The sequence below is a fragment of the Ammospiza caudacuta genome, chromosome 18, assembly GCF_027887145.1.
Source record: "Ammospiza caudacuta isolate bAmmCau1 chromosome 18, bAmmCau1.pri, whole genome shotgun sequence".
In the NCBI taxonomy this organism is placed as follows: domain Eukaryota; kingdom Metazoa; phylum Chordata; class Aves; order Passeriformes; family Passerellidae; genus Ammospiza; species Ammospiza caudacuta.
Window position 1 is genome coordinate 4941241 of NC_080610.1, and position 16330 is coordinate 4957570.

At 44.6% G+C, this 16330-nt stretch overlaps 1 protein-coding gene across 1 annotated transcript in view; it reads right to left on the reverse strand.

Annotated features, from left to right (window-relative positions):
- DEPDC5 (DEP domain containing 5, GATOR1 subcomplex subunit) overlaps positions 1 to 15028 on the reverse strand; it is a 43287-nt gene extending 28259 nt beyond the window's left edge. Inside the window, exons 1-21 of the mRNA XM_058816450.1 lie at positions 14793 to 15028; positions 14114 to 14231; positions 13304 to 13391; positions 12590 to 12636; positions 12171 to 12256; positions 11292 to 11375; positions 10593 to 10642; positions 10018 to 10087; positions 9607 to 9685; positions 8609 to 8670; positions 8117 to 8186; positions 7626 to 7698; positions 7369 to 7472; positions 6984 to 7058; positions 5840 to 5974; positions 5313 to 5374; positions 5144 to 5217; positions 4571 to 4640; positions 4022 to 4058; positions 3129 to 3249; positions 1445 to 1665 (exon numbers count right to left, since the gene is read on the reverse strand). Of these exons, the coding sequence (XP_058672433.1) occupies positions 1445 to 1665; positions 3129 to 3249; positions 4022 to 4058; positions 4571 to 4640; positions 5144 to 5217; positions 5313 to 5374; positions 5840 to 5974; positions 6984 to 7058; positions 7369 to 7472; positions 7626 to 7698; positions 8117 to 8186; positions 8609 to 8670; positions 9607 to 9685; positions 10018 to 10087; positions 10593 to 10642; positions 11292 to 11375; positions 12171 to 12256; positions 12590 to 12636; positions 13304 to 13391; positions 14114 to 14171 (1666 nt within the window). The 5' untranslated portion in view covers positions 14172 to 14231; positions 14793 to 15028. The remainder of the gene's footprint in view (positions 1 to 1444; positions 1666 to 3128; positions 3250 to 4021; positions 4059 to 4570; positions 4641 to 5143; positions 5218 to 5312; positions 5375 to 5839; positions 5975 to 6983; positions 7059 to 7368; positions 7473 to 7625; positions 7699 to 8116; positions 8187 to 8608; positions 8671 to 9606; positions 9686 to 10017; positions 10088 to 10592; positions 10643 to 11291; positions 11376 to 12170; positions 12257 to 12589; positions 12637 to 13303; positions 13392 to 14113; positions 14232 to 14792) is intronic.
- Positions 15029 to 16330: the final 1302 nt, after the last annotated feature.

Consider the following 16330-nt stretch of genomic DNA (forward strand, 5'->3'; position numbering starts at 1 on the left):
GCACAGTTATTTAGAAATAGGAGAGAAAAATATACCAGATAGATAAGTAGCAATTACTCTGATTATTCTGCCCAACAAGTGGAAGAGACCCAAAGAGAAGGGTCTCATTTACCATTCTATATTGTCAAATACAATACATGAAAAACTTCAGCTTCTCTGACTCTTCCCTCCCTGGCAGTTGTAATCCACACACATCCTCATCCAGCTGAACACCTTCAGCTGGGTCACACAACTGTGCTTCATACTAAAGGAGTAACAGAAATACCAAAGAAAGGAAAGAGTTGTATTAACTGACAGCAGGGGAAAACATGAATGGTAGATTTGATGTCAAGTACACTGTGTGAGAACAGCTCCACACCAGCAACTGTGATTCCTGTGACAGGATAAATATGGTATCAGTGTCATACAGCATGGCATGAAAAAACCATGAAGAGCCTTCAGGGAGGGAATTTTATAGAAGACGAAACAGTTGCAGGAGGAATACAATTTACCTAGAAATGAACTGGGTTTGTGGAAGATACTGCATACTGTCTGAGAACAAAATTAAATTGGAAAGGAAGAAAAGAGGAGTACCAGCACTGCTAACACACTGAGACAGCTCAGCAGTACATTGTCAAAAGGAAGGATCCAGAAAGTGAGTCTTAATGACAACAAATCCCCACAGAGAAATGTTATAAGCAGGGGCCCCCAGGGCTCACTGCTAGGGCCAGTTCTCATTCAATAGATTATAGGTGACCTGGATAATACAAGTTCCTTGTGTACGTCCACACTTGAAGGCAGGCGCAGGAGAATAGTCAAGTACTAAAGAAGGCAATAGGCAAGGGAAAAGAGCAAATCAGTGTCAGGACACTTCTATTTAGGACAAGCTATAAAAAAAAGCAATGGAATTGGACAAGGATGACAAAGGGAGAATGCACACCCAGCTGCAGCCATGGAAGAGCTGTACCATGAGTGCCAATTCAAGCACCATCTCCATCGTGCCAGCCTGGCAGTGGCCAACACAAACTTCCCCCTTCTCTCCCCTGTAGCCATGATATTTTCTGAAAAATCCTTTCCTTAGGACTTTTTCTCCTGAGAAGCTGATAGGCCTCAGGAACAAAATGTAAACAACGATTATCTGCTGCTGTGGAATGCAACAGGTGCATCTGTGATTGGTCTCAGGTGGTTGTTTCTAATTAATGGCCAATCACTGTCCAGCTGTCCAGACTGTCTCGGTCAGTCACAAGCTTTTGTTATCATTCTTTTTTCTATTCTTAGCCAGCCTTCTGATGAAATCCTTTCTTCTATTCTTTTAGTATCGTTTTAATATAATATATATAATAAAATAATAAATCAGCCTTCAGAAACATGGAGTCAACATTCTCATCTCTTCCCTCATCCTGGTACCCCTGCAAACACACCACACTCCCCACCAAAGGCACCTTCCCACCTGCCCCAGGCTGACCTCTGGTGCTGGTGTAGCCCAGGGAGCTGCTGACTTCACACTGGTGCAGGTGGGGCCGTGGGATCATGAGGATGTTGGAGATCTTGCCCAGGGAGCTGTCGTCAGAGGCCTGGCTCCTGACCTCCTCGGGGGGCAGCGCGCGGCTCTGCAGGGACGGGCTGCAGGACACGTCGTACGAGCTGGAGCTCTTCCTGGTGCGGCTCTCCCGCTCCCGCACCGACCTGCCCAGGGGTGACAGCAAACAGACAATCATCCCCAGGTCAGCAGGGGGCTGGGACAGACCCAAGTCATGCAAAAGACTCAGTGTTCAGCAGGTGAACTCAACAAGAGCATCACAGGGAAGCCATCGCTATGTTTTTTGACTGCTTGGGTAATTTATACTTCTGCACATCACGCAACACAACAAGAACACAGCAACACTTCCAGCACAAGGGCTGTGAAAGGACCTGCTCAGCTCCCTCTGCAATCCTACACACACCACACCAACCTGACAGAGATGTGGCCTAGCCCAGAGACCTCAGCCTACAGTGCCAGAACCATGTAGCTATAGGGAAACTACTCGGAATTATGAACTGTTTCAATTGTGCTGCTATCTTTCAGCATGTGTGGCCACATTTCTCTTCACAGAGAAAAGCAAGGCACAACTTCCCAAGGATATCTTCTGGGATTCACATTCTCTGAATCTCAGAGAAAGAAAAACAATTCTTATGTCAATTGCTGCTCCTCTTGTTGTTCACAAGTGGAATGCATTGTGGAAGACTGTTTACCTGAAGAGAATTGGTAATTGGGAATTGGATTCTGGTGTGAATGTTTTGATTCACTGACCAATTGAATCTGTGTATGTCTGTCAGGACTGTTGGCTGACAGTCACCAGATTCTGTGCAGTTGAGTGGGTTGCTTGTGCAGATTCAGTTTAGATGTAGTGTAGTACAATAGTAGTAGTACAATTGTACAATAAAGTCATTAATTATCCCTCTAATATCAATGGAGTCCTCCTTGTCATTTTCTCCCTTGCTGGGGCTGCCCTGATTCACTGTAAGCATGGGTTCCTACAGGCTGCTCAAATGAACATACTAACAAGAGAGTCCACATGCTCTGAGTTAGGTATTACTACTGAAAGAAGCAAAGTAAAAAAAAAAAAAGAACTTCAAAACAACCCTGTATTTCTGAAAAAGCACTGAAATTTATCGTTTATTCAATGAATTTGGCCAGGACCTGAGAATTATCAGCCTTTCTCCTCAGACAAAAGGACATGGAATAGTTGAGAACCTGCACTCAGCTTTTCTGCCTCTTCTCTCATTCAGACAGGCATAATTTTCAGGGAGGCTTCCTCACCACCCTGTTCACCAGCTACTAAGCGGTGCATTGAACAATCTACTTCTACAATTCTCTGCAAGTCTAATGTGCAAATACTTTCTTAACCCCCTTGCAAAATCTGCTAGAAAGACTAGCTTTATTCAAACAAAATTCAAGATTTAAAGAAAAAAAATTTATGCTTTTTCCTAGACTTCACACTGTTTTAGGAGTAAAACACCAGCCAGCCAGCCATGAAGATCAGACAGAGAATAAGCTTTTTGTTCAACTGTGAGCACGTGCAGATCAATTCTCTTTGTATTTCTCCAAGTGTTTTATGTATCAAGCACACATGGCTACTCCAGAAGCTGGGCACTCCCAGGCCTCTCACCTGAAAGTGGTGCAGCGCTGGGCTCTGGCTGGGCCTGGCAGTCTGAACACCTGGGCATCATAGCCATCATAATCCACCTGGATAGGCAAGGCATTCTCAGCATCCTTGGGAGCTCCTAATGCTGAAATAAAAATCATACAGCACTGGAACCTCTTTCAACAATGTTCGAGATGTGCAAGGCAGAGTAACCACCTCCCACCCCTAAGGAAAGTATCTGTTCCAAAAGAAATCCCAAAGTGTCAGGAGCAGAGCAGCTGGAGCAGCTCAATTATCAAAGGAGGTGCCTCTGAATCAAATTATCAAAGGAGGTGCCGCTGAATCAGGCTGGCTGAAGCCATAATGCTTTTCCCTCATACACCCTAAACTCTAAATGAATAATTATCATAGCCATCATAATCCACCTGGATAGGCAAGGCATTCTCAGCATCCTTGGGAGCTCCTAATGCTGAAATAAAAATCATACAGCACTGGAACCTCTTTCAACAATGTTCGAGATGTGCAAGGCAGAGTAACCACCTCCCACCCCTAAGGAAAGTATCTGTTCCAAAAGAAATCCCAAAGTGTCAGGAGCAGAGCAGCTGGAGCAGCTCAATTATCAAAGGAGGTGCCTCTGAATCAAATTATCAAAGGAGGTGCCGCTGAATCAGGCTGGCTGAAGCCATAATGCTTTTCCCTCATACACCCTAAACTCTAAATGAATAATTGCCAAGAAGTCAACTGGCACATGCACATTAGCATCCCAAGGTACAAATATGGGAAATACTCAAATGAGAGTTTGATGGTTTTCTGTAACAATTGTGCCTTCCTTGGGCTGAAGTGTCATTGTCTTCCTGCAGCTCTTTGTTACTTTTGGGAGTCAGTGGGACAGACCATTCCAGGACAGAATTACTTACAGGCATCACGATTATTTTTTGCTTTCTCTGTCAGTGGCTGAAGGGTCCAACAAAGGAAGTGTGAAGTGACCAAAAAAAAACAAACAAGAAAGTAAAAAAAAAAAAAAAGAGCAACAGAAAAGACAGAGGGAAGGGAATCAGTCAGCATGTTCTAAGCAAATATCCCCAGTGTGACCAAGCAGACCAAGTTCAGCTTGCTAACTCAGTGAGGCCGCCAGACAATTTCAGAAATATTAAATACTGATACTTGGTCACAAATCTGTGTGAAAAACACAATGTTCAACACCTTTCCTCCTCTTCATACAGCTCTTTGTTACAGAATGAAATTAATTTTAAGGGTGGCTAAAACATTTCTCACCCAGCTTTACTTAGAAAGGAAAGACCTACAAACTACATCTCATTCAAAATCCCCAAAACAAACCTTGCAGCTTTGCTCTCACAGCCTTTTAACACAGAAACTTAGTTCCAGCTGTTGGAATACTTGTGATGCTTGACTGAGAAGAGCTATCAGACAAGCTAGTAAGAAAATATAAATCAGAAAATTCCCACCTTCCTTCCTGCCAGCTTGATCCGTGGAGTGAAGCTGTTACACAGGAGCTGGCTTTTGGATGTGTAGAAACTGAAAGAAAAAATAGTGTGGCTTTAAGAACACAACACAGTTGGTTTGCTACACAGTAAGCAGACCAGGAACCTGAGTCAGCTATTGGATAAAGAGATAAGGTTCTGTGCATAAAAAAAGTATGGAAAACACTGAGGGATGGTTGAAAGAAGCTACTCTGCCTAAAGATAGGGCTTAGATACTTATACAGCCTCAGTCTAGACACTTCTTAATGGGCTTAACACCTGCATTGCCCAGTTCATTTTCTACAGAAAGACATCCATTTCTACTGTGCCATTTACACAACTCTTCCTGATTTACAAAACTGTAGTCATTCACACCAGCTGTTTGAAAACCCTGTCATTTCTGTCAGGTTGCATTAATGCCCAAAGTTCTGCAAGAGTAATGGAATATTTCTTTGCTTCACAAGGAAATCAGAGGGCATAAAAGAAGGAGAATTCAAGAGATTATGAAGAGTAAAGCAAAGCAGAAGTGTTTAGCAAAAGGTGATAGAATTCACCTACCTATGATTTATCCAGTGTGGGATATTGTAGTCATCACCCATTCGTGAGTCACCAGGGCCACAGCGATTATGGAGCTGCAAGAGTAATTCAGAAGGAGCTACCTGTACCCAGCCAGTCACAACATGAGCAACATTTGTAGCAGGAACAAGGGAAGGGAAAGCAGCCCTACCTTAAAGAGTGGGACAGCATGCAAGGGTTGCTCTCCCATGCACACCAAATCCACACCTATCCCTGTAAACAGACAACAGTAGAGTTCAGCTATCCAAGCAGGACTGATATGCTAAGACAAAATAGATCACCAATTTGAACTGAAGACCCAAAATGCATTCACATCATATTATAAGAGGCAATAATACTGAATAAAAATGGTAGTTAATGGTCCCATGGTATGGCTACAAACCAACAGTACCTGAAGGGATATAAGAAATTATTTTCCTAAACTAATGCAACTCATGCAAGACTATCCTTTAAGAGAAAGGTTTGCACAGAGAGGTGAAGTTCACTGTCACAAACAAAAGAAACTAAATGCCTGTAAGCACTCTGAAAACCCGCTCATTTCAATACCAAGTGCAGACACAAGTCTTGCAGCTAAGGACACAACACACGGCTGACAGTAGGTACTTTTTCACAGCCAGAAGCAGCTGGATTTTCCCCAGATCTGTGTTTGCCTGCAGAGGCAGAGGCACAGTTCTTTACCATTGTCAATCATGCGCTGCTTGGTGAGGATCATGAGGAGCCGATCCACCTCGAACACCCCCACGCCGGGCGTGATCACCACCGACATCTGCCCCGTGCGGTCGAAGTTGCGGTTGATGTAATGCTTGTCAAACACTGCCAGAGAGAAATGCTGAGTTTGTCAGGGTCCCCAGGACAAGGGGAGAGATGAGCAATCTGACTCCATGTTCCCAGAAGGCTGATTTATTATTATATTATATATTATGTATTTAATATATTAATTATATAAGTTATAAAACTAATAAAACTAATATATAACATATATAAGTAAGTTATACAAGGTGTGTTGTCACAGACACATCTTATGAAAAATCCTTTCCTTAGGATTTTTTCTCCTGAGAAGCTGATAGGCCTCAGGAACAAAATGTAAACATTGATTATCTGCTGCTGTGGAATGCAACAGGTGCATCTGTGATTGGTCTCATGTGGTTGTTTCTAATTAATGGCCAATCACAGCCCAGCTGGCCTGGACTCTGTCTGAGACACAAGCTTTTGTTATCATTCCTTCTTTTTCTATTCTTAGCTAGCCTTCTGATGCAATCTTTTCTTCTATTCTCTTAGTATAGTTTTAATATAATATATATCATAAAATAATAAATCAGCCTTCTGAAACATGGAGTCAGATCCTCATCTCTTCCCTCATCCTTGGACCCCTGCAAAAACCATCACAGTGTGTTATGTGTTGTGTTGTATATATGTGTTGTATGTGGTGTGGTGTTCTAAGAATACTATACTAAAACTATACTAAAGACAGAGAAGGATACAGACAGAAGGCTTAACAAGAATGAATAATAAAAACTTGTGACAGACTCCTCAGAGCCTTGACACAGCTGGCCATGATTGGCCATTAAGTAAAAACAATTCACATGTTGGATAAACCATCTCCAAACCACATTCCAAAGCAGCTTCCCAGGAGGAAATACTGGGCAAAGAGAATTTTTCCAAAAATGCGACAGTGACAAGAAAGCAGCAATACTGTCAGAACACCCTGGATGTTTCTTTTCAGAGAAAGGCAGGCAACCCCCTAATATTCCCCTCCTCCTCACAGTGTTAAGGAAAAAGTAACATTTAATGGTTGTATTTTTAGCCATTGCTCATAACTTACCATTGAATGAAAGATTTATAGCCTCCAGGTAGTTCCCTTGTGCTGAGGTAGAATTGTAACCTGAAGGAAAGCCCTCTGGAAAAGTATTCAAAAAGGAAAAAAAAAATCATTTCTGTATACCAGCTTTATATAATAAAAAACCCACAGAAAAATACAGCTGTACTAAATACTATTGGTTCAAAAATGTAAAAGGCAAAATGTAAATGGCAAAATTGACGTTATTAAGTTCCACAGAAAGACTGAGGCAAACTGCCCAGCCAGGAAAGCACTACGTAGCATGACACCAGACTCCAACTAAAAATGGATAGTTTACTGACAAGCTAAAAAATGTTAAAAAAAGAGGAGAGAGCAAAGGATAAAAGCAGGGAAAGGAAGATTCTTGTACCTGCTTGCTCGAGTCGTACCAACACAGGATACTGGATGAAAAGCTTTTTAATGGTCACAAGCAAGGAGGTCCACTCCTCCCGCCTCTCGTTCTGCACTACAACTCTAGAAAAAACACAGCCTGGTGAGGCCCAGGAAAGAAGCTATGAGGGCAAGTGAGAGGGGATGAACAAACTATAAAGAAATGCACAAAAGGGTGCATTGGGTGGCACATACACTGAGGGACAAGAGATGAAAAGAATAGGAAGGAAAACATACTTGTAAAAATCTTCATAAAATCTTCCCTCGTGATCCTGCCGAATTGATGCACGATGTGTTTCAGGAAACTCATCTGAAATGGAAGGAAAAGCACATCTTATCTCAGGCTCTTCTATAGAAATGACTAATCTTTTCCAGCAAGAAGCTGTTATTTCCATTTTAAAAAAACAAACAGAAAACAAGAAAAGGCCTCCAGCAAGTAAACTAAAAAACCAAAATATCTGGAGAAATATCAGACCTCCTATATAATAAAAACTGCTTTTAAACAAATATGACAGCTTGAGTATGATGAGGAAAATTTGCAACACTCTTCTATGTAAAGTTTTGACTGCAGATCTTTCATAACAATGGCTGGGTACCTACTGTGCTTGATAGAGAATACTCTGAAAATGACAATTTAAAAAAATAGAAGTTCCTGTCAGCTTGTGACCAACTTTCAAGAGATGAGATAGGTTTAAAAAAGCAAACATGAAAATAGAGAATTTGCATACCTATAGATTTTGCTTCATAAAATGTTCTTGAAAATAGAACCACTGTCACTTCATGGCTGCAATTCTTCTCCTGTCCAGGAAGAACAAACGCAGAAAGAAAACATTAAAAGTCACATTTGGTAGAAAGTTGTGCATATACACATATAGTAACAGCCCTTCTTCCCTCATACCTAGAAACAAAGGTAACTAACAAAACCTAGATTATTGCATTAATGGATCTGCATCAGTGCTCCATCTGCCTCTCTGCAATAACAAATGGTCTGTCCTGCAGATTCTGTGCTGCTTGGCCATATCAATTGACCAGGAGCACTCTCCACTACTCTCTAAAGAAGCTCCTCTCTGTAGTTGCCAAGATTTTTGTTAAGAAAACAGACAGTTGACAGTTTATTTACACACACAGCAATTTGATATTCCAATGTGTTACTGTTCAGAGACGTCCCTAACAATTACAGAAAAATAAAAAATTAAAACTGAACTCAATCATCTACTTACCTTCCATTTTGTGAAGAGGTCAGCAAGGAAACCATTCACAGCTTTCTCAAAGTATAGATCCCCTGCAAAATAAAAATTTCCCAAGCATCAGATAACAATAGCTACTTCACCTATAGAAGTTAGATATGGGGCATATCTAACCCTAAGATTCTAGGACAATTATAATTATTAAATCTCAAGCAGCTGTGTGCATAAATAAAGGACAATATCACTAAGATAAGATGGTAAAAAGATTTAAAAGCATGACTGTTTTATGATAAAAATATTTAAAAGCACCATTTTTTCAGAGGATGTAAACATGAGACAATGCCAGAAGGATCAGACCTTTAATTCATTTTTCCAACACGTTTGCAGCATGCTGGGAAAGCATCTGTACTGTGTTTTAGGCAGAGAATGCACAACTGATCCCCTGCTCTGATTTGAATAGTTGCCAAGTTCCATATGCCTACAACACATGGTCAAAGGAAGTGGCAAGAGGTTTGCTAAAGAATTATGCCAGAAAAAAAATAGGATGACAACAGAGAAGTGACTCATTCTTAATGCCTAAAGTTGTAATTCTTCCAGCTGAAGTCACCAACCTCAACCTGGGCTAGGGCAGGTTTCACTTCCTCAAGAAGCCAATGTCAGAAAAATCTAAAACATCAAGGTCCTCTTTGCACAGGACTTCCACACATTTCTGGCTTCAGGAATCACAAACTTGCACCTGCCCTCATCACCCAACATGTTCATATCCATAGAAAACCTTTCCAGTGCTCACAGTGATTTCATGGCTGAGACAGATAATGGTACCCAGGCTCTAGAGGGACAGGAGGAGGATGGCACAGACAGGGACAGCAATGGGTGGCACTGCAAGGAAGGAGCTAAGGAAATACCACAACACACCCTGGTGCACTGCTTAGGCCAAAGGCAGGATATTTTACTTTGCTGGAAGTGGCAGAAAAAACAGCAGGGGCAGAAGGGACAGCTGTGACCATCCACAGCCACAGTTACCTACATACCATAAATATCAAAATCCCACATTTCACAGCTCATCTGGATGAAAATATAAACCATGGCAGAAGTGGAGCGGAAGACCACCTGCAAAGGAAGGCAAGACCTCATTTAAAACCAAGTACATTCATTAGAAGGCCCAAATGAAGAGGTTAACTGCACAGCAACTCATACAACTCTGGCCCTTGCATCACAGGGAAATTCCCCTCTGACAAGCTGCCTTTCCCCTCTAACCAGCCATTCCTAGCAGAGCTGAAGCTCAATAATTATTCGTTGTCCTGAACTTATTGCCATTCTTCACCTCACAACACAGCCAATTCCAATGATCCATACAAATCTGCAGGCAAGGCAGAATTACAAAATCCTGGCAGGCAAGGAAAGGAAGGGAAAACTGCTTTCCCTGTTTCCTGAACTCTTACCCGGGTGTCCTCACTGATGTATCCACAAGTGACTTTCTCACTCTTTACCCACAGTTCACCTGCCTGGGCTCTGGAAGAAAAGAAGTGCAGAATATTTGAATATGAAGATTAGAGAATCAGTAATTGAGCAAGGAAGAGATGTACCAAAATCTGCACTCAAGGATGACTTATTTGGTTAAAACCTGGTATTTAACCCAAAAGATGTCAAACAGTCATTTCCCTCTGCATCTGCACATTTCCTTGTCCCTGTGTCACCCCAAAAGCAACTGAAGCAATCCCCTCTGAACTATTAATACAGCTTAGGAAGAGGAGGGTAAATATTCTAAGAGATAAAAAGAAAATTATTTGGCCTCCATCAGAGGGCACAAGTGTAGCTGGCTGCCCTACTATTAGTTTCTTTTACCCCACACCAGATAGAAGCTTTCCCACACCCCATGGTGCAGACAGAAATCTATAGATGAGTAAGAGAACAATGAAACATGAGGGATTTTTCAGAGAAGAGTCTCCAGCTGGATACATAAAACTCATAAAGTTAAAGCAATAAGTAACAGTAAGCCCTCAGAGGAGGCACTGACCTGATACCAGCAAATTCAACTTTTTGGGTGACATATGCACATGTGCTGACCTAGGAAAGAAGAGTTACAGGTGTTAGAAGAAGAGCAGGCTCAGAGTGAGAAGAACAATGTACATAAAACCCACTCAAACATGATTTTTATGACAGAAGTCACAAAGTCCATTCAGTGTAGTTACTACTAATAGCTCAGCCTATAGAACCTCTGTAATAGACACAGAAAATCACTTTTAACACAGATCAGCTCTAACTGGGACCATCTGCCTAATTCACTGCACTTAGAGGAGCTACAGACTGCACTTGAGAGATGCAGGCAGAAGATACTCTAATAGCTGCTTATTAAGTGGTACTCTCAGAGAGGGGACACTTCAGCATACTTCTGCTTGAAAAACATTTGGATTCATTTCCTTCCAAATGTAGCAATCATTAAAATTCAGAACATAAGCAAAAAACTCTCTATACTCATTTTCAATGCCCAAGGCAGTAATCAAAATTATACCAGTGGAGTAGGAAATGATGGGATTTGTTTTTCTGCAACATTTACACCCATTTCTCCAATTCTGATATGCCACTTAAAGCACAAAATCCTCAGGATCTTTGTCTTTGGCTCTCTGCATTTTGCAAAGCACTTCTTTCCACCCACAGCAAGCAAAACATAAGGGTTCATCACCTGCACCCTGCCCAAGGGCAGCAGGGGCCTTACCAAACTCTTCTTCAGCCTCCACATATCCCCACGCCCAATATACTGATCTTTAAATGTCAGCTCCACCAAGTCCAAGGTCACCTCCTGGGAAATGGATGAAAAACACTGCTTAGATTTTACTGGTTGTTTCTAAGTAGGGCAGCCCAATCTGTTCATTTAATAATCAAGTGTTACAAGAAATGCCATTCAAAAGCAAGTCAATATCCCTAAAACTGCAAGATACAGGGGAAGCCCTTACAAATAAATAACAAAGTTGTGCATGTACCTCAACTACTGTGAGCTGCAAAACCTTGCACAATGTGATCAGAAAAGCCCAGGGACTAAATCTGTACTATAAGTCTCAGTGCAGGTTGGAAGCTGAAATAAATTACTGCCATTGTTCATGACATTAAGGAAACCTCATTTCCTGCAGACTTTTGTCTTGTGCAGAATGTAAGTTCTGACTGCAGCTCTTTTAACAGTTGGAACATTTACAGGAAATGCCTCTCTGTAAGAAGCTCTGTGGTACCAAATAATGCAAATCCAGGCCATGGCTCTTCTTTTGACTAGGCTACTTTCTGCTTTTCTTTATTGTGCCTGGTTCTCATGAATTTTTGAAATTTAAAAATATGTGAAATGTCTACATTTCTACCAAGCTCTGTGGAAGCAGGATCATAGAGTCCAAAAAGAGAGCAGAGATTGCAGGGAGAGAAGAGACACATAACAAACCAACAAATAATTCAAAAGCCTAAGGCTCACTTTCTTAGAGAAGAAGACTAAATATCTTTCAACGAAAAATAAATGCCTTTCTTCCCCCAGACTACTGTAGATGGAAAGTCACAGGGCTGTAACTTGAGTCAAGTGATGGAATGGATGGAAACAAGTGGCAAACCCACAGACCTTGGGGTCAACAACATTGACATGGACATCCTGGTAGGGCCGCAGGCGGAACACCTGTGCCACTGTCTGGTCCACACTGATCGTTTCTGCCAGAGAGCAAGAAAGGACAGCAGAGGAGTCAATGTCACCAACAGGTTCCAAGTGATTTACAGGTACAAAACCAGCACAGTCAGACTGTCATGAAACACACATTTCAAGCTAAAAAGTCAGGTTTGCTTAAACCATACTCATGTTACCCAAACAAAAGCAGATTTAGAACTAATTGCCCATTTTCTGTTAAAATTCTAATCCTTCCCTTGCTAAACAGACAAAGCATTGATTTTCATATGAAATTAAATACACACACTAGTCAATTACAGGTACAGCCCAGTCATGTCACTCTTCATATGGTATTATTGTGCATAAGTCTCAAATTTTACCTTTCTGCAGATCTTCCTTAAGTGACTTCACTTGGAGAAGCAGGGGACTAGCATGGAGAAGACAAAAAAGGTAGGCAAGTTGAGATACCAACAGTCTCTTTGGTAAATCACACACTCAAAACTATTTAGTAACATGGACCACAGGATACGATAAAGAGAAACATTAATATTTTCTAGAAAGCTTCATACACCATCCTCTCCACCTGTCTCTCTGTCTTGCTCCTTACACTCTCCATAATTATAGGGTACTCTTGAGGTAAAGATGATGCTACAAATGGGAAACCAGGTCACACAAGAACTTCACAGATCCTCACTTAAGTGTACTGCTGCTTTTCAGACAGAGACTGCAGAATGAATAGGTTCATACAACAAGGGCACAAAATTTTAATTTTGCCTAGGATATACTGAAGGATAGGAGAATAATCCTTAGGTAACAGCAGATCTAGGATACAGACATTGTTGATTCTATATTCAGGTGCTACTGGGCCTATGGAAGATCAGCAAACTAACACCAAACACAAAGAATTCCATAAATTTTAATGAAGCGCTCTTGCTAAAGGTAGCCTCTTTACTTCTCTTTAGGCAGAAAAAAATCATGGCAGCATCCTGAAGCAAAGTTATGTCAACCCTAAGAGCCTCCACTCTAGAAAGCACCACACATGAACAGATCCTTTCAGTGCTCCAACCTCACTGATACCAGCAAAAAGAACTCACCTGTATTCATCATTGGGATGTGCAATTTCCACAACATCTCCCAGCTTGATTTGAAGAAATACTTTAGGATTCACCACCAGTTCATCATCTACAAGACATAAATGAATGAGGGCAGTGAACAGCTATATACTAAACACAGACACCTGCATGTTTGCATACAACAGCTCAGCACACATAAATATTCCAAACCAAGATGAACACATCAGCAAAATGCTTTCTATTCCCCACATGACAGGGTCCCCACCCAGCCACTTCAGATCAGCCACTCCTGCAGGCACAAACAACTCAAATAACAGAACTTTTACAAAAGAAGTGTTCACAAAAGACTGTGTCTTACTTAGGCAACCAGAATCATCTTCTGTACTTTTCATACAACAAACACCAGCAGGAAAGTAGACAGCTACAGAATCTCAACAAGATTTATCAATGTGCTGTAAGTCCAGAAGCAGTGAGCAATCCAATCAGTGACACACTGTTATTGGTGCTCAGAAACACATCTATGTGCAGTCATAAGTCACTGACATATGTGTCACTCCTTAGGGTGACTGAAACACCAGATTAAGAGAGAAGTGTGGCAACAAAAGGGGAGGAAAAAAAAAACAAAGCTATTTTATTTTTAGATACAATCTTGGTCTCTTCCAATAAACATTCATTTATTTTGCTTTATCCTGTTATTAGAAAGAGCTTTCCAAACTCTGGCTGGAAATACTGCTTGTTACATCTTCACTCTTTTACAAATGCAATTTTACAATAAGACAATTGTTTTCAATTGAGTATTGATCTCACTGTTATGAGCAAGGAGATACTGACCACTGCCTCCAAACCCCTTCTTATGGATGACGAGCTTGTACACCTTGTTGGTTCTCATCTTGAGCTCCAGTTCCTCTCAGACGCTTCGAGCCAAGACGGTTACAGGCATCTTGCATATCTAACACAGAAAGGAAAGCAAACACAGATCTCTTGACAATACAGAACCATTGTTTATGTTCTGCAGGTGAACACAGAGCGCTGTCCTGGCCGATTTCACCGCGGCGTGGCAGAGCTGGGCCCAGCTCAGGAGAGTGAGGGGCAGCTACGGGTACAGGCACAAGGAGAGAGTGTGCTAAAAGTGTGCTTTTCTAATAGACTAAAGGATTGAGCTTGCAGAAGTGCTTTACAGAAAGTCAATTACCGAGCTACAGAGTCGTAGTGGGGAAAAAAGCCCCGTATAACTAAAATCTGTTAAAATAAACTCTATGACTTGGAACTGATGCGGGTCTGGAAAGCAGCGCCGCTTGGTGCTGGGACCCGGCAGAGCCGCACCGGGGGCGCCTCAAAGAGCGGAGAGCAAACAAAGCCAAGCGGTTCCATTGCGCTGCCGTGCCTACGGCATTAAACAGCCATGGAACCGCTGCGTCCATTCGCTTACAGGGGAAGAGAAGCGCACCGAGACACCCGAGTGCCTGGCCGGAGCAGCGGCGAGGGGCACACGGGCCGCCAGGGTCCTTACCGCACGGGGGGCAGTAGCACAGAGCGAGCAGCAGGGCGGCTCACGGCAGAGCACGGGGGAAGGACACCGGGGAGAACGGCGCAGTCCGGGCGCCAAGGGAGCCCGGACACCTCAACGCTCCGCGCCGCTCACAGTCCCGGGCAGCGCGGCCGGGGCCGGCCGACCACAGCAGAGCGGAGCGCGGCGCAGTCCCGGCCCTGCTCGCGGAGCGCCCGACGCGGGGCCAGGCCAGGCCCTGCCCCGGCGGTGCCGTCCCGCGGGTACCGCGCGGCACTTCCGCGTCCGGGGCCGCGCGCCACGTGACACCCGCGCCGCCACCGCGGGAAGGAGCAGGGGGATACGCCCACTATGGGGGCGGGGCATGAGAGACCCGGCCCGGCGATGGGCGGGGCCGTTCGGGGGCGGGGCGGGCGCTGCCGGAGGCGGGGCCACAGCCCCGGCTGCCGGTTCCGCGCCGGGCCCGCCCCGGATGCGGAAGTGATGCGCGCGGGGCGCGGCGCGGCGCGGCGGGCGCGCACAGCGGGGCCGGCGGCCGCCGCCGCTCAGGTAACGGCACCGGGCGGGGCGCGGGGTGCGCCGGGCGGGCCCCGCCTCCTGCGCGCGCCGGGAGTTGAGCGGGCTCGAGTGGGCGGCGCGGGCCCTGCTCAGCACGGGCGCGGGGGAGACACAACCGGCGGTTGTGTAATTACCGAGAGCGGCGATCTCCGGTGCGCCGCCGCAGGGCGGCTGCGGACCTTCGGTCTGGGCGGTGCGGGGGCTGCTGCCGCGGAGAAGGAGCGGGGCTCGGGGCCGGGTCCGTCGGCGCTGCTGGGGCGCTCGGAACAAAGCGTCGCCCCCGGTCCCGGCGCGGCTGGGCTCGGGCGGCACCGCCGGGACGGTGATGCTCTCCCGGGACCGGTGGGCTCCCGTGTTCCCGGGGGGCTGGTGCGAGTTTCCCCGGGGTCTGTACCGGCTGCTCCTGCTAGAGGAGCACGCAGCAGCGCTCGGCTGAGGAGCCCGAGTTTCGTTAAACTGAGTCACTGGTGCTCCTCTAAGGCCTGGCTTAGCCCGGTCCTGTCCCTGAGCCTCCGGGAGCGATTGACGGCGGCGTTTGCGCGGCGAGGCTGTCCCGGTACCGGGAGCAGCGGTGCCAGCTCAGCCGGAGCTCCTGGCCCGTGCTCATAGAGCCGCTGCCGGTGTTCGGGTCCGGGCCGAGGAAGACCGGGAGCGGGGCCGTGTCCTGGCACAAGGCACCCTCTGCACTCCGGGACAGCACAGAGTGACAGGCACAGGCTGCTGGCCGATGGCTTAGACAGTGTTCGTTTGAGGCACAGAATGTGAAGCAAACTTGGAGCTCTTTTCCAAAGACTAGAAACTTATGAAAATCCCAGGAAATCAAACACTGCTTTAGTTCTAGTGAAGGAGGAGGATGTCTGATACAAGCCCCAGTGATTTGCTTTATAACCTCTTCTCAGGTTATTCAGAAGATGTGGTTAAATCTGCAGGGAGATGTTTGAATGTGGAAATGAGGCTTGGGAATATCTATTTCACTTTATTCT